Below are 23,562 nucleotides of genomic sequence, written 5' to 3' on the forward strand. Positions count from 1 at the left end.
TACCTTCCTTCTCTCCAACAGCGGGGCTCCGGCTCTTCCCCCTGGGACTGCTGCTGGGCTGCTGCTGCTCCTTCTCAGCCTGCTGCTGGGACTGGGACAGCTTGCTCGGGGGCATGTCCTCGCGGGCAGACTCGTGGGCTTTTGTGATCTGCTGCTGGTAGAGAGCCAAGGCGTGGGGAGGCACCTGAGGCTTCGCGCTTCCACTCTGCAATACCCCCTCTGAGAAACCTTCAGAAATCTGCAAAGCAGTAAGAGTTGGTGAGGCTCATCGTGGTCTGCTGACATCCATAAAAATCTTGAAGATATCAGGAGTTATGAGAAGCCCCTGCCCTACACTAACATGGCAAGTCTTAGCAGAGACCAAACAGGGCTTCAAGGCTCACTAGCCACAGGAGATTTAAAAAGCCCATGACAAAGAGCACCAGCTCTGTGCTGGTGATCCTACAGGAAAGAGTCAGACTTGCTCAAAACCTCTAATCTACAGCTATGTGCTTGTAGCTTTTGCCAGAAGTTACATTACAGCAGCCACATCTTCAACTACAATATGGGAAACTGGAAGAGCATCGGGAATGGGTCCTCCCTGAGCATGCAAACCCCAAAGCAGGAATTTCCTCCCTGCCCACCCTGCATCACTGCTCCTCCAGCGCTGTCCCTGGAGATACCAGGATGCTTCTTCTCACAGCTCAAGCCACTGTATCACTACTTCCAATACATGGCTACTGAGCAGTCAGAAAGGGGGACCAAGCAAAGCTCCTGGGTGACTAAGGTGATATCCTTCAAGCACAAGATTAAGTGCAGGGCTGGGAAGGTATACTCTTTCTTTTTAAAGCAATGGGAGGCAGCAGTCATGTGGCAGCGAGAAGCTTTTTCTGTCCAGACCTCCCACGATTTTCTGATAAAAGAGCTCCAGAGACATCCAAACGCTGCTGGCAGAGCTGCTCCAGCAGCTGGGAACACACTCTGCACGGGGAGCACCTTGCCTGGCCGGGGGCTCGCACCGCCCGGGCACGGCTCTCTGTGGGCCAGAGCCCATCCCCAGGGACGAGCACATCCTTGCAACCCTGAGCACACCACGGAGCCCAGTGGGAGAGGATGCATGAGGCACAGGCTGTGCTCCCAGTCCCTGCCCTCTCCAGCAGAGTACTCACAATGGGAGGGATGGCAGCAGCTCTCTGCTTCAGCTGTTTCAGGTCCAGTGGCTTCTGCGGCGAGGAGTTGAGCCGGGCGTCGCTGGCGGTGTTGAGCAGGCTGGGCCGGGGGGACAGCAACCTGGAACCAAACACAACGTCAGCCATGGACAGGCTCCATGGCCCATGGCTCCCCCACACTCTGCAGCCTGTTCTGTGCTGCCAAACCCGGAGGACATCCTCTGCTTCCGAGAGGAGCGTGCTGGACCGCTGCTCGCTGCTGGGAATCTGGGTTCAAAGACAACTCCCAAGGGACTACATGTTCAAACAAGACCCTTATGTCTGGCTCAAGAGGCTCTTGAGCCCACTTTCCCTCATCCCCATGCTATTTCTAGCCAATCTGCTCTTGTCCAGAATAAACCTGAGGGAAAATGGACTCTAGAGCTGGCTGTTATGGAGCAAGGTGACCAGCTCAGATTTCACTTGGACATCATGCTACCCTCCAGAGCTCACATGTACAGCTCACCCAGGGCTGGGGATCAGCTTCATGCTCTTCTTCAAGGACTGTCTTTTATCAAGGTGCTAAAGCCAGGGCAAGCCACCAAGTGCAGGCAACTCAGGCCCTTGGGTCACTTGAAAGATGAGAGGCTGGATTTGGATGGGATTTGGCACTCAGCAGCCCAGCAGCTGTGCAGCCCTGCACCCTCACCACTTGCTCTTCCCCTTGGCTCGTTGAGCCACCTGGTAGACACTCAGCCAGCCGTGCAGAACCCCTGTACAAACATGGGGGGCATCCCCATGTTGCCACCAAAATGGGGTGGGATGGAGGTGTGCAAAGCCCTTGGGTCAAACCCTCAGCATGTCCAGCTCCCGAGCTTATGCTGAGACCTCAGGGATCACATTTGCCCAGGCCATCTCTGCTTTCTCTCTCTCCTGACTCCAGTTTGTTGAAGCCAGTTCATAGTTTTCAAGCTTTACAGCTTGATTTGTTTATTTTAGCTGTTATTTTAGTGTTCTCTTCAGCCTATAAATTTCAAGGTCATTCCATGCTCACCCTTGGATGAATAAACAAGCGTGGCGGGGCCATGTGTGGGGAATAAACTCATCATGGTGCTGGGGCTGCCCCGGCCCTCACTCTGCACAGTGCCTGGCATCAGAGGGGAAGGGGACCCACCTCCACACTGGGACCAGGGTTGGGCACCCAGGGGAAACTAACCAAGGGACAGCAAATTTGAATTCTTCCCTAAATAATCCCAGTGATATTTGTCTGTGGAGCCACACGGGTGTTGTGAAGCCACACTCCTGGAGGGGTGCAGTACCCCTAAATCTGCTCAGACACAGGGACAAGGGCACCCAGCACTTGTTCCTGAGACCTTCACGCCAGGCTGAGCTGTGGAACTGCCACCCCAGCAGCTGCTTGGTGCTTGAAGATGTACACTGAAGCACACTTAAAGTCCCTTTAAGCACCCTCAAGATCTTCAGGTTTCCTGAAGCCCTCCAGGATCCCAATGCTTCGGAAGCCAAAGTCAGTATTAAATTCATCAATATGCAAATTGCCTAATTTATTACATCCCTCCCAGCAGATCTTGCGCCAGACAAGGGGATGTCTGTTGGGTGCTTTGCTCTGGAAATCACCATATGAACAATTCTTGACACCTCTTATCCACCTGCTGCCAACTCAGAGCCTCCCAAACCCAAGGACCAGTGCCTTAAGATGGCTGATGGCATTGCAAAGGATGGGAAGAGTCAGAGCAGGAAGGGGTTGGCAGGCTCACAGCTGAGCCTCAGCAGTGTGGAAATGTCCCCTCCCAGGCACAAAGCTTTGGGGATGACCATGACACTGCATTTCCCATACTCTTCCTTCTTCTGCCACGAAGATGGATGAGGACTAATTTAACTTCCAGATGATCCAACACACTGACACATGACCTGGCCAAACATGACTGCATAGCAGCTCTGCAAAGGCAGCGGCTACCAGATCTCCACAGCGGGCTCCCCCAAGCCAGAGTCATGGCTCCAACACGGCACTGGCCTGGCAGAGTCCCTGCACCTACAGCTGAGCCAGCAACGGGACATGCAGCACCGGGATGGTCGGTGCAGGTGTCTCCTCACCATGCTGCAGGTCTGTGTGTGGCCTCCCTCGCATGTCCCCATCTGGCGTGACCTCCTGCTGAACCACATCTTGGCTGTGCTCGCAGCAGCCCTCCTGCAGCACTCGCCGCATGGAACCACAGACAACCAGCTGCCTCCTTCAGCTCGGATGAGTTAAGGCTGCGCCTCCTCAATCCTGGACATGTCTTTGCTAGCGTGAACTGCAGGAGGACCAAAAAAAGGCTGCCCCTACTCTGAACCCTTTCCTTTCTCAGCGCGGGGACACCCCAGCCACCCTCTGTCCTCTTCTGGGAGATGCCGGGGACAGCTTGATGCTTTCACAAGCGCAGGGAAGAGCACCCACGCCGCGCTGGCGCTGGGTGGGCGGGCGAGCATCGGGTGATGCGGTGACGGGGCGGCTCACGCGGCAGCGCGGTCCCGCTCCGCGCGAGTCACGCTGCGGCAGCGGGGCTGCGCCAACGCCCGCGGGCCGGCAGCCCTCGGCCCACGGGGAGGGCGAGGGAGCAAAGCTACAGCTGGCAAGGGCACCCAGTCCCCACCGGGTGCCAAAAGCTCTGAGCCAGCCGAGGATCAACCCTGTGGGTGCTTCTGGCTTGGGAAGCGCCCGATGCCAGCGTCAGCTGCAGCCTTGCCATGCCAGCAGGCTCTGCTCGCGCCCGCGCCTCATCACCACACCGGCTGAGAGGAGTGGCCCGGGAGCTGCGGGACGCCTGTTCAGTGTTTAATATTCCTGGAAGCTGGTAACTGTTTGACAGGCGAGATAGGCGCTGACTCAGCGAGGAGCCGCCGTGGAAAAGTTGTTCCCAAGACGACTTGCTCCTTTGCTGCTGAGGAGTTGGTGCAAGCCACTGCTGCCCTGCTTTCGGCTGGGTTAATGTTAAACCGGAGGAGGACAGCCCAGCTGGCCTCATTCTCCCTTACTGGGAGATTTTCTCCTGTCTGGAAGCAGGGGAGGGTGGGGAGGGGTGGTGCTGGACTCTGGCCATTGCTGGAGAGGAGCGCTGCAGCCAAGAGGCCTCAGCCCTGCCACGGGGCTGGGGCTGGCCGCGGCACCGCACCACCCCTCGGCACCGCCTGCGCTGCTCCAGCTGCTGGCAGCGAGGGGCTGCACCCCAGGGGATGCTCCTGCACCAGCAGCACTCATCCACTGGCTCCTGCATCAATCACAGGGGCAGTGCAGAGACCATTTGGAGCGGTGGGAGGCACAACAGCTCCCTTCGACTTCATCCCACCACTTTGCTCAGCTGCTTTTTCAATAACCTCATGCACAGCCTGCCCAGCCTGGCAGCACACATCTTGCTGCCAAGCTGCTCCCTGTGAGCCCACAGAAGGCTTGCAAGACACTAGATGCAGGATGCTGGATGTGGGATGCCAGCCTTCAGTCCCTGCCGAGCTCTGAGTTGAAGAGGGACTGCTGCCCCTACATACAATGGCCGGGTGTACACAGAAGTCCCACCTGGCCCAGAGGCAATCATAAAATTCAGTGCTACAAAGATGCCTGTATTCACATGTATTCTTTAAAAAATGGAAAACCCTTTCTCCATCTGTGAGGCTCTTGGGTGGGGAGGGCCCTGTGGGAAAAGCTGGGAGGGGAGCAGGATGTTTCTCCAAGGAGGAGGCCAGTGTTTCTCCTCCCTGTCCCAAGAGCCATCCATGAAAGGTCTGAGGCTCTCTTGGCTGCCAGGCCTAGGGGTGGGTGGAGGGCTCAGGACTGCAGTGGCTCAGGTGAAGACCCACTGGCATGGCCCCAGGAAAGCTTGCACAGACCACATTCTCCTCCCTTACTGCCAGATGGATAATTTGCCTCTGGCAAATTGATCTGGGCAACATCTCTGCCAAAGGAGCAACTCGCCCCCTCTTGCAGTAAAAAAGCATCCCTGATGTGACTTTTCTCCTGCCAATGCCAACTCAGACAGAAACCATTCCCAACCCCGGATGCTGGCAAAGCAGCACAACTCCACTGTCCCTGAGAGCACATCCCAGTTGCGTCACCCACATGGGCAGCTGCCACCAGCAAATACAGTGGCTCTGCACCCAACATCTGCCCACGGCCATGTCCTAGAAGCACCCGTGCGCTGGGACATTGCACTGCTTGTTGTGTCACAGCCCCTCTGGAACAACAGCCAAAGGGCTGGGGGCACACGGGGACACAGCTGGGAAGTCCCTTTGCCTGGGGGTGCGCCTGAGCAGCGATGTTCCCAAGGAGGAGCTCACGGAGGCACCCATGGGCACCGTGACACAATGGGAAAGCTCATCTGGCCCTGGGTCATGCCCTCGTCCCCTTGTCCCTCCGCTCCTACCTGCTCTTGTCCACAGCATCCTGCTCGTCCATCTCGTCCGCGCTGCAGGTCGCGCTGGAGTCGCTGTCGGGGTTCACCCCGGGGCCTTTACTGCCCTTGTGGCTCTCCTTCTTCTCGGCCTTGGGCGTCCCCTCCGTCCCCGCCGTCCCCGCGCTGCTGACTCCGCTTTCCACCTTCTTGTCATTCCCCTTGTCCTTCTCCTGGCTCTCTTCGCCCTCCTCCTTCTTCACCTCGCTCTTGCAGGGCTCCTCGCTCGCCTTCTCCTCCGGCTCCTCCGTCTTCACCACGTCCACCACCAGGTCCTCCGGCACCTTCTCCTCGGTGCTGGGTGCCTCGGGAGCCGTCTCCGGCGGGGGGCTGGCAGCAGGAGCGGGGTTGGCAGGGGGAGCAGGGGGAGCCTCGGGGGGCGTTGGAGCCTCTTCCCACTTGACTGCCGGTTCCGTGCCGGTGTCACCTCCCGGCCCGGGTGGTGCCTTGGCCCCGTTTTCGCCGCCTTCTTTGGCTTCGGGCCTTGGCGAGGGAATGCTCTCGGTGTCGGAGCTGTTATTTACTGCAGCTGAGAAAAGGGAAGAAATAAAAATAAGGATCAGCCTGAGATTCTTGCTTCCCATATCGCTGCCTCCACCCCCTCCCTTGGGAAGAGAACGCCCTCGTTCCTCCGAGGGGGAGATGATCCCGGGGCTGGGAGAACTGTGCTGGGATCCCCAGATCCAGAGCCTGCTAAGCAAAGAGCTGTTCTGGGGGCCTCTCTGCTTGCCCAGCACGACTGCTAACCCCCACCCAAACACAAAATCACACGCCCAAAAGCCTGGAGACTGAGTGAATGGGAAGCTGGATTTTAAGGGAAAACCCTGGCTGCTGGCTGGTCTGCCAGGACAAGATCTGCTCCCTTTTTCCCCTCTTACCCATGGCACATGATCAGCTGCTACAGACCAGGCACCCTACTTGCTGACTTACATCTCCTGTCTCCCTGGCTGTGCCACCCCTGGAGCAGCTGGGATCATCCCAAAACACCACACGTGTTTGTTGTTATTTAAGCCACCGGTGGCAGAAGAAAGGAGGTCAGGGTCGGTGAAAGGAAAGTGCTGGCACTGCTGCAGGACAGGTTAATTATTACATGGGAAGATCATTCCCAGATCTGCCACCAGCAGCTTGATGTGAGCTGGAAGCACAAGCATCCATGCGCTGCTCAGAGTTAGGTGCTGCCAAGAGATTGTTTCTACAGCTGGGGAGAGGATCACTCCCTCCAAGCCTTGGCCGGACAAACATGGCCAGGGCCAGGAACACCAGGAGATTTCCACAGTCCCATCCCAGCGTGTCCCCACCAGGCAGGGCTCTCACGCTCATGCCCCACAGGCTTCCTCACATGCATTCCTTGACTTGCATCTCTCCACAGCAGCTCAGACAGCTTTCAAATGCTGGTGAGAGGAGTGCCACAGAGGGACTGTTCCCTAGGAGCTGTACGTTGGAGCACGTCCATCTGTCCTGAGAGTGAAATTGTACCACACTTGTCAGGAATCCGTCTTCTCCAATCTTACTCGCAAACAAGAAGTGAGGCGTCCCATCACCCAGCCAGGACAAGGTTCACAGTGTGTTTGGCAAAATTCTTCCCAACTGCCACTTGATGCTACTCTGAATGCCATGCTGAGACATCCAACAGTGGCTCATCCCGAGCTCAGCCAAGCTCTAGACTTCCTTGCATTCCCTACAGATGCTGAATCCATAATTCTCACACTGAATCTTTCCCCCGTCCCTGGATTTGCCACGTGGCTCCTGCAACTTCAAGGTATTGTCTGAGTATCCCCAGATGTCACCCTGGAGCCAGTGCCCATCTCCTGCATAACATCACCCTGGCACTTCCATGCCCATTACATTTCACGCCCCTCATGCTTTTCTACAACTCTGTAGGGCACCCCAGCAGCAGAGCAAGAGTCAATGCTTGGAGAGTAAGGCTCAGAAGCATGTCAAGAGATCCCTCTCTCATCTCAAAATCATGTTGTTTCCTCTCAGGCACTCTTAAAAAGAGCAGTATCTACCTTTTACTTTGCTCCTGTGAGTCACTCACCTCACACAAAGATTTACCTGGAATCTGCCTTGTAATGAATCACTCACAAGGACCATTTGAAAAGATTTCCTGTTTCAAGTCCCATTAGCCTGGGTGCTAAGGCCAGGAACCAGTGTGGTGCCAGATTGCTGGTTAAGTTATTAAATTAGTTTGACAGAAGTCAAGTGGGCATTGTTGGAAAATTGTGCACATTTTCTCTGAACTCTGAACTGCTGTGCTTTCTAAGCGATAAATAGCTGAAAATTGTCACTTTCAAGTTGTTTCCTTTCTTTGGTATGGCTGGAGAGAGAAAAACGCTGCCTTAAAAGGGAAAGGAGGAGGAAAAACCCCACCAAGGTGCACCAGCATTGCTGGTTGCAGACCACAGCTTCCCCTGCCCTCTCTCCAGTGCTGGGCTCCAGGAGCTCCACTGCCCAGGGAAGCAGCAGTGCCCAGATGGGATGGGAACCAGCACACACTGACCACGGTGGGTTATCTCTCCTTGAGCCCACGATAAGCCCCATGAGAGCTCACAGTGGTGGCTAAGAGCATGCAGGGACCCTCCTTTGGAGCAAAACACCAAGAAATGTGATTTACAAGAGGTCCTGGGAGGCTGTGTGCTCTTGGAAAGCGCACTGACGGAAATCAGAAACCAAAGGGCTCCCAAAATAGCCATCTGTCCAGACAGACACGGGAGGAGGGCAGTGATCCAGGGCACTCCTTGCAAGCGTGAAATCCGGAGGCATCCAAAATGCCACGAGTGCTGCGAGACACCACCACCTTGGTGTGACTTTGGGGTGACAGGCTTTGGGGTGAATGCTGACACGTGCAGCCCCAGAGAGGCCGTGCACGGGGACACCGAGCAGCAGCAAAGCCAGAGGAGCTGAGCACGTTCCCTGCCACATACCCGCCTCACCTTCCGCCTCCTCTGCCATCTCCTCCTCGTTGCCACTCGTCCCCGACACCTCCATCTCCTCGTCCTCAGCTGCGGGAGGGAAGGCGGCTTCTTCGTTCTGAACAGCGGCGCCCTTTTTCTTCTTCCTCTTGGCGTTCCTTTCTTTCTCCTGAAGAAGAGCAAGAATGGTGAGACGCAAAGTCTACGGGGAGTTATGGGGCAGCAGAGAGCACTGGTCCTGCCCAAAGTCTCAAGAGGGACTCTGCCAGCGACCCTCTGCCCTGGGTAAACCCTCTGAGCACCAGGCTTTGAGACCAGGCCTGTTGAAAGCCTGGCAGCATGGTGTCACCTGGCCAAAAACTTTTGACTGCTCTGGAATGGCCAGCCTGGCTCCACAAGGGATCCAACCTCAGCCAGCAGCAAGCATTCAGGGGAAGAATGGCACAGATACATGGAGGTCACCGGTGCAGGGCTGACAGGAGCCTGGGTGTCACACATCCGCTCGTGACACTTGCGTGACGCGTTGGTCCTGCGCATTTCCAGGCTCTACCTCCAGCCACACAAACCCACGACTTGACGCTTATCTGCAGATAACAAAGCTGATGCCCCAGATACGGCCCAGCCAACATTTCCATGAAAGCAGGTGGTGCCAAAGAACTTTGACTCCCATGCCAGGGCAGCTGTCACCGGTGGACAGTGGACAAGCTCCGTGCAGCACAGCTTCCCAAAGGTGATGGCCTGGTGTCCTGGCTTGCCCTGAGACAGCCCCAACCTCCCTGGCTGGAGCACGTGCCACAGCCACGAGGGTGTGGACAGCTGCTCCCTCCTGCAGACCTAAAGGAAAAGTCTCGGCTTTGCTATTGTTTCCTGCTCTTGTTGCTTGAGTAAATATTACCAGTAGGAACAGGCTCATCATCTCCGGCTCTCCCTGCAAACCCCACATGAGTGACGTGTGTAGGACGTTTATTTACATGGATGAAAAGATAAAGCCGTGGTGGAAATGTTAACTTTGCTGCTGGATCTCTGTGCTGGGAAGAGCTGGTCCCCCCCTTCCCCCACCCCCAACTTTTCAATCCCTTAGAAAACTTCCAGATAAAACAAACAAATACAACTGCTTTTTTGCTTGGAAACGCTGCTCGCTCAAAATCTATTTTTATCAAACTGGGCAGGAGAGAGGGAAAAGAGGCACTTGAGAAGCGGCTCTGTGCAGGCGCGGAGAGGCAGAGGGAGGAACGCCAGGCCCTGTGGTTCCCTTTCTCCACCCCAGCCCTGCCGGTGGTGTCCCGGTGCTGCCGGCGCTGGCGCCTCTGCCACGGCAGCGATTCAGCACCGCACGTTCCTGGGCGAAGCAGCAGTTCCCCATCACGCTCGTGCAGTGACAAAGCGCCGACGTTACTATGGCAAAGACTTCTCTGCCTCTTACTCACGGGTCCGTGACTCAGCCGCGGGCAGGAGCGGGCTCCTCGCTGGGAATTCGCTGGGAACCAGCCTCTGCCTCAGCACCCTACTTGGCCAGAGCCCGGGGCTGGCAGCTGCTGGCAGAGCAGAGCAGTGAGCGGCCCCAGGGGCACCGTGGGTCCCTCTCCTGGCAAACCCCACTGCTGGTATTTAGGGGAAATGATGTGAAATACAGGCAGCAAATCAAGGACACCACTTTGCCTCTTATCACGCCTACAGCTCCAGACTCCTTGTGCAGTCTTGCTCCTCTCTACCTTCTAGCAGGTGTATCTTGAGGGCTTGGTGCTACTCAAGCGTTCTGACTCGCCAAAACCACTGAGTAAATACACTGAGCTCAGCAAGGACACGGAACCCTGCATAAGGGGTCACTCCATGCCTCCTCCTCCAGGTCTTTCTGGGCCTTCCCGAAAAATTTGGCCTCTCCCTGCACTCACCACCTGATGTGGCAGCAACAACCCAAACAGCTCCCAAACCCCGCTACCAGTACGGAGCCACCAGGATGGGAACCTCCCATCAGGCTCAGCCTGTCCTAACAGCAGGACCAAGGCAAGTCAGACGCATTCATTCCCAGAAGCAGAGGCTGCCAGACCTCCTGAAGCATTTTTCCTGTGCAAAGCAAACATCATCCAAAAAAGCAAGGAATTAAAGAAATGTTGCTCAGAGGAGGTCCACAGGACTTGGTCTCCAAGCAGGAGCAGCCCCATCCCCAGGGATAACTGGCTCCTCTTTCCTGCACAAGCCAAAACAAGCCCAGTAGATCAAAGTGACAGTCACACCACAGACTGCTGCCAGTGAAGACAGCGCCTAATCTCCAGCCACTACCAGAAGGAGCAGCTCTGAGGACACCGTGTATCCCAATGCCCTGCTTTCCTTAAATGCCAAGACTAGCGAGTGCAGCGTGCTGAAGGTCAAGGCTAAGTGACGCTGATGCCTGGGACACATCCGAGCGGCGCAGCAGCGAAACCAAGCCAAAACACACAGCAGGGCAGATAAAGTGAAGCCTCAAGGTGGCCTGACCCTGCCCCAGCAGTAACAGACTGCCTGTCCCGGGGTGCAGCCGGCTGGTTCTGAGTCTGTTTCCCACCCCACACCAGCCACTGCCACCAGCACGGCCCCACAGCTCCTCAGACCAACCTGCACACTGCTGAATCCTGGTGTCACACCTACCTGGAAGAGGAGGCTACAATATTAACGAGCCCCATTCGGGAAATGAATGAGATCTGCTAATTAAGTTTACTCTCATTTAGCATGAGGAGGAAAAGCAGAGCCACTGCATTTCCCTGCACATGATCAGCAATAGCTGGTGGTGGTGAGGTCAGGGAATGATCTCTCATGCATGTCATGGCAAAACTAAGTGATGCCACGCTGCTTCACATGTGCTTCCTCCACAGAGGTCATGGCTGACACTGGCTATAGGATGAGATTTGGAGGCTCAGTTTGCTTGGGATTATATTTAGGAGTCAGGAAGGAAGGTCCGTGGCAATTTAATCTCAGTTGTTCTTTTATTTTATTCAGCTTTCTGGCATCTGCTGTTGCCACAAAACAATAGAGTACAATAAATAACAGCTGAATGTTCATTGTTCTTCTCCACGACCGAATCCCACAGCCTCCAATGCTCGAAAAATAAAATGATGATGCTGATATAAACTGCAAGTGAGAGTGAGCAATTAGACTGGAGAAGTCTAGCGGCTGCCTTGGAGGGACGGATGCAGGGAAAAATGTGGTTCTGCAGAAAAACACTTCCGTGATATAATTTCTGCAACATTAGGGAGCAGAGTAAATTAATACACACCGGCTCCACTGCCAGCAAAGCTGTATGATCTTATTTCAGATTCTCCCCAGTAATGAACAATGATATCTTTCTAATGTAACTTTTTATATTCAGAGGGCTTGATGCACATTTCACAGAATATTTCATTCCAGTCTTTATGTGGGTCTGGGGGTCTTTTATATAGTTTGTTTGCTTTGTTTCTAAAAACAATTCAATGAAACATGGGAACACAGGAGTGTCTCTGTGCATAGAGAATTAATAAAAAAGAATCGCCGATGTCTTCTCTCTCTCTCATTCCTATAGACTGACTAGGATATTAAATTCCTGGGTGAGTCATTGAATGTTTTCCTGTCTTTCTTTTTACTCTTGCTGTAATAGCTTGCTTGGAAAGATTCCTGCATTGAACATTGTCCTTTGCATTTTCAAAGCACCCCTTGGGGGTTTAGCCATGTGAATTCTATTAGCCAGAAACTGGGAACCCCAGGATACTCTACAAATGAAATAATTATAATCTTTAGTGTCTCTTAGCAGTCCAAGCTATCTCCAGAACACCAAACAAGCCCCACTACATTCGCACCCTGCACCACATGCCAGGAAAAAAGCAGCATTAGCCCCATCTGAAGGGGAAAGTGAGGTACGGAGAGGTGTGCACATCTACTTGCAGTGCTGAAGAAAACCTCTTTCAGAGCCAGGCTTTCCTCACATTGTCCTAAATCTCTGGTTTCTTTGGAGCAAACCAAAGCAGAACCTGCAAGGCACGGACCCCTGTGGCCCAGCTGGGCTCTCTGCTCGCCAGGGCGGAACAGCACAATCTCACCAGAAACAAAGTATTTGCACAGCCATTAGGACTTGCATCCCGGCCAACACTCCACAGCCCTGCTCCTCCTCCTGCTCCTTATCTCTCCACGTACCAGCCAAGCTCCAGACACCCAGGCATCTCCCGTGCAGCAGCACTGCCTCATCCAGACCTCCCAGGGACAGATGGGTGGACAACCCTTTCCCGTGCCACTCCACAGTGCCCACAGCTCTCACCCAATGTGATAAAGCCCCCCGTGATAAAGCCCCCCTCGGCTGTGGGAAGCATCCAAGCACTCGCTAGGAAATACCCACAGTGCCCGACGCAGGCTGGGACAGGGCTCTCACCATTTTCAGTTTGTGCTGCTGTAGGATCTCGTCCAAGTTCTGCCTCTTCTTGTAGTTGAAGTAGAAGTTTTTGCACTGCGACACGGTCTTGGAGCCCACCATCCTGGCAATGGCTGACCAGTTCCGCCCATGCTCAAGGAGACCTGCAGCAGGAGGAGGCAGAGAGGAGAAATGTTTAACTCCAGATGCACTCACACAAGGGCAGCATTATCCACACAGGACGGGAAACCTCCTCCGTGCAAGCCAAACTCCACAGGAGCAATATGGTCACTAGCATCTGTCTGATGGCTCCTAGACTAGGGGATGACCTGTGAGAGGCTGTTTTTCTTTCCAAAGGGGGAAAAAGGCACTATGGTGACCGTCTCTGGAATAAAACACGTCCCACAGCCGTGTCTTGGCAGTCACGAGGACGAGCGGCGCTCCCTTTCCTTTGGGATGGCTGCAGCAGGTGTTGGCACGCCCAGGAGAACTTGGGACAGCTGCTCTCAGCCCCTAACACGAACCAAAGGCTCTTCCCACCCCAAGGCACACTGCCCTGCTAGGGAAGGAAAGGGGAGGGAAGCCTGGGCAGGTGAGAATGCTGGCAGGGAAACCCAGGTGATGTCCTTGGCTGGGAAGAGGTGTGGCAGGGGATTAGTGCTGATCACAGGCTCATGACAAAAGCAGCTTCCCAGGTCAGGCATCACATCAAGGGCTGCCAATCCTGGCCAGATGGTGCCACCTGAACATGGGGCAAACCCAGCAAGGTGGAGGAGGAGGATGAGGAGGAATGAGACAGTCAGCACCTCGTGTCCTTGCCATTTCTGTGGGGTATCTGGGCACCCCTGGTCCTGCAGACGGAGGTAGGAGTTACAACCTTGGCCCAGGGATGGCTGCAGAGGCACTCCAGGTTCCTGGAGGTGACCTGTGAAAGAACCATCCAGGCTTTCTGGGAAGTAACACGTTGCTGCCTGCTGTGTGGCTGGTCCTTCATGTGGTGTCTTGTGGGGCTGCCACCAGCCTGTGGCACACTGCCAGCCTGGCTTGCTCCTGACTGCCCACATGATACCACTATCAGGCCAGCAGTTCCCTAGCCCTTCCCTGCTCCTTGTGAGGGCACACGATGCAGAGTTTCTATGTCCAGAGTTACTCTACTGCCACAGAAAGGTAACTTCAAGATGAAAGCCAGCACGGAATGAACCTGCTAAGAACATCTTTCTCCTTTGCTGGGGGACTTTCTGCCCAGAGGCCACCACCCACAGCCTTGTGGGGTTGGGAGTGGGCACTGACCACTGGCTCCACATCCAAGCCCCTCCCTGGCTGCTCTGACACCAGGGGCTTGGGACCATGGTGAGTCCCACACTGGGGCTCCTGGCATGGCTCTGTTCGTGCCTGGGAACATTGCAGCTGTGCCCCAGCCCTGCTGCCAGCCTCCTGCCAAGCCCTGCTGCCATGTGGCAGCCCGGCCCTAAAGTGGCAGCCCAACCTCAGCTTCAGCAACAAACCCCAGGGGATGGGCTGATCTCAGCACAGCCACATGCAACCAGGCCCAAAGGACGCTCCCCCAGCCAGGATCTGCTCTGAGTCCCTGCAAGGGGAGGGCACAGCTTTGGAGCTGAGGGCATGGCTGCATTGAATAGATAGCACCATGTACCCTCAGAGAGATAAAACCCCCCTATCTGCCTCCCAGGTCCTGGAGAAAAGCAGCAGCACCCAGCACAGCAGGAGTTAACATCCAGCTGGTGCCTGTATCCTGCCCGTCCCAGCACCAGGCTTATCAAATTGCATGTACAAGGCATCATATGCACTGAGCACCAGAAAGGCCCTGGCAAGCCAAGAAACAAGTTTGAGCTTTAACTCTGCAACTCCCAGCCTTGCTCAGCCAAACCCACGACCTCTGTCACCCCGCTGACGGACTGGGAGTTCTTAAAAAAAAAAAAAATTAAAAAAAATCACATCCGGCCACCAATCCTGAGGCAATGAGTGGGGCAAGAGTCCTCCCCCTGCTGTTGCTGAATGCCGCAGGGGAAAACAGGACAGTCCCCAGTGTCACAACCCATCCCCTCTGACACAACCCACTGCTGCCTTCCAAAGCAAACAAGCAGCTCTGTCCCTCTGCTCATCACCACACTGGTGGCCCAGCACCAAGTGTGACAGCCGGGCCAAGCTGAAACGAAGACACTGGCAGCGGTGTGGATGTGCCACGAGCACGGGTGCTTTGGCAGGAAAGATGCCAGAAAGCAGGACCTGGCATGGCAGAGCTCGTGGCTGGGGGGGTGATGGATGTCAGCGTGAGTGGTCCCCAGCGTGGTGTCACCTTTACCAGCCACAGGCAATGCCAGCTCCTGGCTGTCCTTCCCCCTGCCCAGGCTGGCTGTGCCCCTGCTCACCAGGACACCGCTGAAGGAGCTTGCAGCAGGGCAGGTGGCCACTGCCTGGGAGGAGGAGGAGGAAGAGGAGGAGGCTGCCTGCAGCCCCTGCCCGCGGGACCAGCAGGGAGCCCCGCCACTCTTCTTCTACACGAAACCAGGGCAAAACAGCAACACCTGCTTGCCACGCTGTAGTTCTGTGCACGCTCGGGAGGGACCAGCCGAGACACCCCCGGACGTGCGGGTAAGCTCCCGGCTGGCCGGGCACCCCATCTCCATGAGCTCCTCCAGCACAGCCACCCCCAGAGCCGGCTCCCCCTGCCCCGCACTCCAGCCCGGCACGGCAGCGCCAGCCCTTCGCTGCACATCGCAACTGAAACTATGACTAACCGAGTTATCAGATCCTCGGCAAGGCTGAGCTCCTCGGCAGGGCTGAGCTCCTGGGCTCGGGGCGGGGGCTCCGGACGCAGGCTCTGCCGCAGGCACGCAGCCACACACAAGCTCCAGGTTAACCCCATCCTTCGGACCCCAACACACCCGACTTACGTGCTCCGGCGGGCAGGGAGCACACCCGGGGTGTGCAGCGGGTGGGCTGGGAAGAACACGGCTGGCAGGGCACTTCTTCAAAGCCCCCCCGGGCACGGCAGCCCGCGGCAAAGCGCTGCGAGTGCTCCGCTCACACCCTCCCCACGCATTTCGCTTTCGCTCCCTCGCAGCAGCCGGAGACAGAGAAGAAAGCAAAGCCGGTTCCTTAAATCCTGGGGGCGAGAGGATTTCAGAGCCATGGGCGGCCGGGAGCGGCGAGCAAACGGGCAGCGAGGCTGGAAACCAGGTCACAGGCGGCAGACTCCTGACCCCAATGGCAGAAGTTGGTGGGAACACATGCTCCGGCCCCAGCGCTCTTCCCTCCGGAGCCAACCGCGTTCTCCGCTCTCCTCCGCTCGCTCGCCGGAGCGTTCCAGCCGGCTGCAGCCGCGGTTGTTAAGGTGGATGGAAGCGCCGCCAGTATTTTCTCCCCTACCTCATCTCCTTGCTCAGCAGCTCGGGGCTATAGGGAGACTGTGCAGTTTCAGGAGATGCCCGACGTTGCCAAGAAATAATAATAATTAAAAAAAAAAAAAAAAAAAAAAAAAAAAAAGGCAGGAGAAAAGCGAAGGGGCGGGAGCGCGGCAGCTCCGCTCCTGCCAGCCCGGGGACGGGGAGCCGGTGCCGTCGGTATGTGGCGGAGCAGCGAGCAAGCTCTAATCTGTTCCTCTGGCTGACCCGGGGCTCGTTGCATCTGAATGTGACCTCTAGACAGAGCATTAATAACGAACGTGGCGCTGACCCAAGCTGACAAGGGGTGCGGCGCTTGGCACCCGCTCCCGCCCTCCCTCGCTCACTTTCTGTCTCCCTCGCTCTCGGCTGAATGTCAGCGGCAGGGGGAGGGATCCAGGAAAACAAAGCTTGGCTAATAGTTTTCTCCGCTCTCAAGTGAATCAAAGGCGCTTTTCTTTGGGGACGTGCGCGCCGGCGAGCCCAGTGCCGCACCGACCGGTGCCGCTGCCCCGGGACACGCCGGCCCTGCCGCTGCTGCCCGGGCACAGGAGGGATGGGGAGAGCTCTGGCACCGCTGTCGCCATGGTCAGACCGGGGCCTCTGCTCCCGTACAGCGAGTGGAGACTGAAGGAAGAGGAGATGGAGAGCGGGGCACCGTGCTCAGCATCTCGGGGAACTGAGAAGAGACCTGGAGGGGCAGCGCGGCAGGCGAGCGCTGTCGGCCCGCAGCCCCACGCTCTGCGCAGCCCCAGGCTCTGTGCAGCTGGGGGTTTTTACTAGAGACATTGCAAGGCACTCTGGCACGGCTGCCCAGCTCCACCCTGGGCTTGGTGAGGGCGGAGAGAGCCCGTAAAAAGGTCTCTTAATGGGAGCTCGCACGGATTAACAGACCAAGGTTATAGGGGAAAAACTAAGTGATATCACTCCCTACGCCTGACGGTACCTGGTGTGATCCTTCAGTACCTCCTGCGCCCACACACCCTCTTGGGAGTGAATATGGAGGCAGTTCTGGCTACGGCACCGCCAAAATGTGCCGCAATCCAATTCTGGAGAAAGACCAGCCCTGTGGAGTCAGCGACACCACCCAAGGCATCCCGAAAGCGTGGCCTGCATGGCTTTCCCACACTAACCTCGGGGTGGCTCGCACAGCCTCAGAGAAGGTGAGTAACTTCTCCAGGGCCACGGAACAGTGGGTGGCAGAGCCAGGTGCACGCCAGGCTCCTGATGCTGTGCCAAGGGAAGCAGTGGGGATGGTGCGTGGCAGCGAGCCCACATCCCCGCAGGCACTGGGCTCTGCCGGAGGGACCATGGTGCAGGCAGCCAGCTCGGTGTGCTCTTGCCACTGTGGTGGGTGATGCCCTTCCTTCCTTCCTTCCTTGGTGAGTGATGCCCTTCCTTCCTCCAGGTGATGCTGGCACCAGCCTGCTGTGCTCCCAGGGGACCTCTCATTTGGTGACTGGACACAAGCATGCCCCTGATGTGTCCCACAGCTACAAGGGAGCTTGCAGCTGAACTTCCCAGCACTTTTCACACCCGTCATGCCACTTCTCTGCAGGGAGATAGTGTCACCTAACAAGCTGTGGGTACCTGATCAGCAAGGAGTTGGGATCTTGGACCAGCTCAGCTCTAGTGCGATGTCCCCTCTCAGCCAGCCCTGGCTGGGGACCCTCAGCTCCCAGGTCTCCCCTTTGAAACAGAGAATTTCTATACCACTGCATCCACCTGCTGCAAAAGCTTGAGCCCTGTGCCCTTGTTTTACTGCTCCTGCCACAGCCTTTCTTTTTTGCTGTGTCCTATCCTTTGACACGAGGGGACAGGAAGTCCCCCTCAGGATGCCTGCTCCTGGAGATTGCCATCCCCTCTGGTCCAGCATGGCAGTGAGAGCACGTGGAGCAGCCACTGCTGACAGGCCCCGCTCTCTTCTTTCACCTGCTTCAGATACTATTCCCGCTCCCTTATTGTTGAAAAAATAATACTCAAAATTAAAATGTAGGCAGCAAATTATAGTAATTACCCAGCAGTTCCTCCTGACAGGCCTTTTGTATTCCATTCACTGACACTCACTAAGCAAATCCTCGCAGTTTGCTCCTACACACTCGAGAAACATTCAGCCAATGGTGGCAGAAAGTGCAGCTCTGGGGGCACGGGGGGCACTGGCACCACAGGCACGCTCCTGGGGGTGACACCTTGGCTGAAAGGCAGCCAAGCACCAGCCTGGGATGGCAGGGATGGGACCGCAGTCAACCACAGCCTCACCCAGGGCAAGCGTGGCTAATTTAATAAGCCTTGGACACAGTTGTGCCCTCATGGCACCCGATCTCCCCATCCCAGTTAATTTTTACCATGTTGCTTTGCACAGAGTTCATGACAAACACCAGGCACCCACGGCACTCTGGACACTGGGATGGCCAGGCTGGGCTCTCCTGCTCTCCTGGCTCAGAGCTGCCCTCACACCCTGCCTGCATAGAGGACACCTGAGTGGGAGACCCCAGGGCACATCCCACCCCAAGGCCACCCAGAAGAAGGACAACGTGCAGGGACGGGCATGAGCTGCAAACCAGTTTCTCCAGCCCACTTTTACTACTATCAGCAGGCTTTTACAGTTGTAAATAACTCTGATGGGAGAAGGGAAGGCTCCAACATGAGCACAGGGGAGACAAACAGAGGGAGGTGTGGAGCTGCCAGCTCCCCAGCATCACCCAGCCAGCTCCTGCATTTCAAAGGTGATGTAAGGTGGCTGACTTTATTTTAGTTTTGTAAACAGAATGAGACTGGGGAAAAAATGGTTCAGGTCAGTCCAAAACTCAGATGAATTGTTGGCAGCACTGAAAATAAGCATTCAAAAGAGTGTCTTGGGTATCCAAGGGAATATTTCATATCTACCCAAAAGGAACTATATAGGAGTTTTCATGGGTTATTTAACTCTCTGTCATGAGTATCTTACCATCGTGCCTAACCCTTCTCTGCCTCATCATGCTGACTCCATCCCGTGGCCTCTCTGTGTCCTCCTCAGTGTGGGAAAAGGCATAAGGAGAGCCCCAGGCTGGCTGTGCCCTGAGGACAGGGAGCACAGAGCCTGGGCAAGGCACCGAGGACCTCAGCAAGAACCTGCCACTCGCACCGCCTCTTTTCAAAGAACAAAACCACTTGTTAGACACCACGGGAAAACCCCGCGCTGGGTGAGGACAGGTACCAGACTTTAAAGACTAACAAAGGTCATGTCGAAACCTCCCGGTTCATCGAGTTCAGCTCCAGGGCGGCTGCGGCTGCCCTGAAGCTCTGGCACTAGTGGTGACACTTGGTGGAGGAGCTGGGGGACAACAAACCCACCCACTGCTGAGGCTGCTGCTCGCCCGCTGCTCACAGACCCCCTTCCAGCCTACCTTGAACTCCTGCCTGCGTGGACTCATCCAGCAGGTCCCCCAAAGGCAGGAACTGCTTCAACATTGCCTTTTAAGGAGCAGCCCCATCCTGCTGCTGAATGCCTCTGCACCCTGCCCGGCAGCAAAGCCGTGGGTGCTGCCTGCTTCCCGGCTTGGGAAGGGAAGGGGGAAATCCTCGAGCAACTCTGGGTAAATCAAAACCTCCTGCTTTAAGGATCACAGCCATGGCGCAAGGAGATAGTATCAGAAAAACACATTCCCCCATCGTTATCCCAATCTCTGCACATTTTGACAGACTACTGAATCGAAGTTTATTGCATAATGAAAGTGTCATTAAGCAAGAACTTTCCTCTTGCTGGGTTTTTGTTCCCCTATTTAAGTTTAGTAACACGGTACTCCCCTTCACTGTCTCCCCTGGCAGACACAATCCTGCCTTCTCTTGATTGGAAACTCCCTGTGCAGCTCTGTGACTGTGGAGGAGAGCAGGCTGCTCTGCTGTCTCTCTGTCCCAGGGCTGTTTTCTCTCACCTCCCTGAACACAAATGACATGGAGTTTCATACCACACAGGGGAAACCCAGGGGTGGACAGCAGGGCTGGGCTGATCTCCTGGTTGGTGAGGGCTAGGAGCAGAGGTCACTGACCATCCCCATCTGCCAAAATACCCCGGGGTGGTGGGGCTGACTTTCCCTGGGACTCACATCTTGCTGAACTCCCTAAACCAGCCAGCTATGGGCTCTTACTGGTGCCAGTTTGGAGGAGAGTGCCTTGGGTGGCCGAGTCCTTATGGTGAGGAGGACTGTGCCTGTGTCTCTAAGCCCAGCCCGAGCAGGCCACCACCCCCTCTGCCCCTGGCCAGCCATGCTGGCAGCAGCTCTGCCACCACCTCCTCCAGCCTCTGAGGTTACCTCCGGAGTTTCACAGTTGCTGTGAGTCGGAAACCCCCACCACGCAGGTCCCTGGAAATGCCAGACAGCCAGTTTGAAGCATTAAAGCGGCTGCTTCCTGGCAGAGGGGAATTTGGCTCTTCTGTAGAAGTCTGGTGTTGCAATCTCAGTTTCCCAGGTTGTAACGAAGGGAGAAACAATCGGCCATTGGGCTTTACACCAGCAAATCTCCCTGCCTCCTCCTGGCCCCTGGGCTGGAATAGTGCTACATGCTCCCACGCTTCATCCTTCCTTCACGCAGGCTTTGGCAGCTGGTGCTGAGGCTCCTTAAGCGCACCTCCAGCATCCAGCATAAAACAAGAGGCACTTTTTAACAACCAGATGCTGATCTCCAAAATAAAGCAGTGCTCGGAAAATATCCCACAACGACCCTCCCCTGCCAGCATCTGCTCACCCCATTACCTGGCTCCAGGCCAGTTTGCTTGATTAAAGTCTATCTATTAAGTTTTGTGACTATAGAGAGCCCTGTTCAGCAACGCACAGGATTGGCACTGGATTGTAAAAGAGGGTTGGAACAGCTTAAAGGCGAGCGAGCCAAACACTTTGGGATATTCACAGGCAAAGTAATCCAAGTCCATGGCTCCCACCGGCACCTGGGCAGCCGGCGCTCCAGAACATGTAATCACCATCGCAGCAGCAGGTGCATTTTCCAAGCTGAGCCGAACCTGCTAACACGCCTATTTGCCTTTGCCATCCCCGAACAGCACTCATTTCCATTTTAATTTCCCATTTACAATCCTCTCCGGGCCAGGAGAGTCGGCAGCAACGCAAGCGGGATGCACGGGCCGGGGACGTGAGCTCGACAGCCCATCAACAGGACGTGACTTCGGCAAAAAATTAAAGCAGTGAAAGGGCTGGCACAGGAGCGGCACGAGGAGGGGAAGTGGCAAGAAGGGCCGTGCTACACTCAGCACTTTTTAAAAACGGTCTCAGCAAAGGCTCTGAATCAGCTCCAGGATGTAAAGTCACCGCACGCTGCCCTGGCTCTTGAGAGCTCCCCAGCATGTGCCTGCAGAACGCTGGGGTTCACCGTGCTCTCCCTGAATCCCAGAGCTGTGAACACAGGCAGACACTCTCTGTGTGCTGGAACAGATCACACCGAGGCCATAAAGCTCCCAAGAGTGGGGTGAAACCACACCCCATGCTATGGGCACCAGCAGCTCCAGCACTTCAATGGACAACGCGCCTTCCCCATTTCCTACTCCAACTCCTGCCTCGGGGGACACGCATGGCTCCAGCCACAGCCCAGGCATCCCTGGTGCTGGCACAGCTCCTGGGGCTGGAGAGGCTGAGCACACTCCCTTCACCATTCCCTGCCTTCCCCACACCCGCCCTGAGAACAAACTAACAGCAGGACAGGCAGGATCCAGCCCCACAGCTCAGGATCCACCACACTGCCCCACAGCCAGCAGTCAGATTCTTTCCATCTCCAATTGCTGGGTTAGCTCCAGCACAGCCGATAAAAGAAGGAAAACTAGTGTCTCACCTTTTTTAGCTGTCTCCATCTCCTCTTCGGTCCAGCGAGAGCTTTCATTCATTTCCAAGGAAGCTGGGAAGGAAGAAGGAAAGAGAGCTGTGAGCAGGAGCCAGCAAGCCCAGTGAGCTCAGAGGAGGTGTCCCAACACCCAAACCCTGTCCCATGCCCTGCTCCCTGGAGGCATGACAGAACCCCATGCAGTGCAGAAGCGCTCCCACAGGAAAGGCTGTCATGGCGTGGGCTCGTGAGGCTTTTCCACGCCGCAGAACCTCACGCACAACATCCCCCTGGGATGCACCTCAGTGATGCAGAACTCCACTTTGGGCCTGGAAACAAAGCCAGACGGCTTGAGAGTGGCAGCAGATTTCCTGCTGATGGTGCCACGCACCCTGGCCCAACAACAGGTACCTAAGATGGAGCTGGCTGTGGCTGTGTGCTTTGGAGGAGGCAGACGTGGGGTGGGACCGGCAGAGACGGAGAAACAGCGTCACCTCAGTGGTGACTTTGGCCGACTGCATCTGTCAGTGTTGGCCACTGACAACACAAGGGTGTTGGCCCTGTGACTGCGGGCTCCCTCCGTGCCACCACTGGGCTCTTGGACAACCTCTGAGCCATTTTCAGAGTGGGGCCCTATCTGGAGCAGTGCCCACTGAAGGGAACATGCTGCTCCAGCCAGGAGGCTGATAGGGGTGTCAGCATCTGCTGCTGCCTCTCTCCCCAAATCCAAGCAGGTGCTGAGGACACTGAGGTCCTGCATAAAGCTTTCACTATGCACCAGTCCTGCTGGCAGCCTGGCACAGAGCAAACCCTACAATAACAAACTGGGGTGTGAGTCAGAGACAAAAAACAACTCGGTAAGGAAGCAGATTTCCGGCTCAAGCTGCCAAGGGGTTATTACTCTAAACAACAGGCAAAGCATTATTTCAACAGTGATGAGAGATGTTTTGACAGTGTCCCTTCAAAATGGAAAACAGGCTGATAGGTTCAGGATAAAGAATACAGGCAAGGAGAGAAGGAAGGATCTTTGAAGAAGCTCTACAAGAAGCTGAGACCCCGTGGGAAGACAGCAGAGTTCCAATGCCCACAGCACCGGGCAGAAGAAATCTCCTTCAGAGCCGGCTGAGCACGATTGCAGGTGTCACCTCCCGGAAGACAGCACAGGTCACTGCCTCCCTCAGAACCCTGTCGCCCCTGGGACACCAGCCAAGAGGGAGGGAAATTGATACCTCACCGCTTCCCCCTGGCAGCAGGCAGAGCCAGGGCCACAGCGCGCGTTTACGTAAAAGCCAGCGTCCCCAACGCCGTGCAGGCCCCTGGCTCAGCTGGTGATGGCTGTTATTGTATGGTACAGAAATGTCACAGAAACGGCCCGTTTGCTTTGATTAATGGCATCGCCTGAGGTTGCACAGTTATGAAACAGATGCCTACGGGGAGCTCCGGCATGCTGCAGTTAAACCACAATACGGTTTTGTGCTGGTTTTTAATGTTCAATTGGTATTTAAAATGCAATAACTTTCTTAG

The 23,562-nt window shown here is 55.8% G+C and overlaps 1 protein-coding gene across 13 annotated transcripts in view; it reads right to left on the reverse strand.

The window, feature by feature from the left end:
- Positions 1-23,562, reverse strand: part of NCOR2 (nuclear receptor corepressor 2) — a 228,066-nt gene that overhangs the window by 31,896 nt on the left and 172,608 nt on the right. For 11 of the 13 annotated variants that reach the window (XM_021532792.3, XM_077787267.1, XM_021532799.2 and 8 more), the window contains exons 17-22: positions 22,051-22,113; positions 12,851-12,993; positions 8,491-8,647; positions 5,540-6,095; positions 1,149-1,269; positions 4-238 (exon numbers count right to left, since the gene is read on the reverse strand). In XM_021532792.3, the coding sequence (XP_021388467.1) occupies positions 4-238; positions 1,149-1,269; positions 5,540-6,095; positions 8,491-8,647; positions 12,851-12,993; positions 22,051-22,113 (1,275 nt within the window). The remainder of the gene's footprint in view (positions 1-3; positions 239-1,148; positions 1,270-5,539; positions 6,096-8,490; positions 8,648-12,850; positions 12,994-22,050; positions 22,114-23,562) is intronic. The other 2 variants (XM_077787266.1, XM_021532797.2) reach the window with 1 other exon arrangement.

This window comes from Lonchura striata, chromosome 18 (genome assembly GCF_046129695.1).
Source record: "Lonchura striata isolate bLonStr1 chromosome 18, bLonStr1.mat, whole genome shotgun sequence".
In the NCBI taxonomy this organism is placed as follows: domain Eukaryota; kingdom Metazoa; phylum Chordata; class Aves; order Passeriformes; family Estrildidae; genus Lonchura; species Lonchura striata.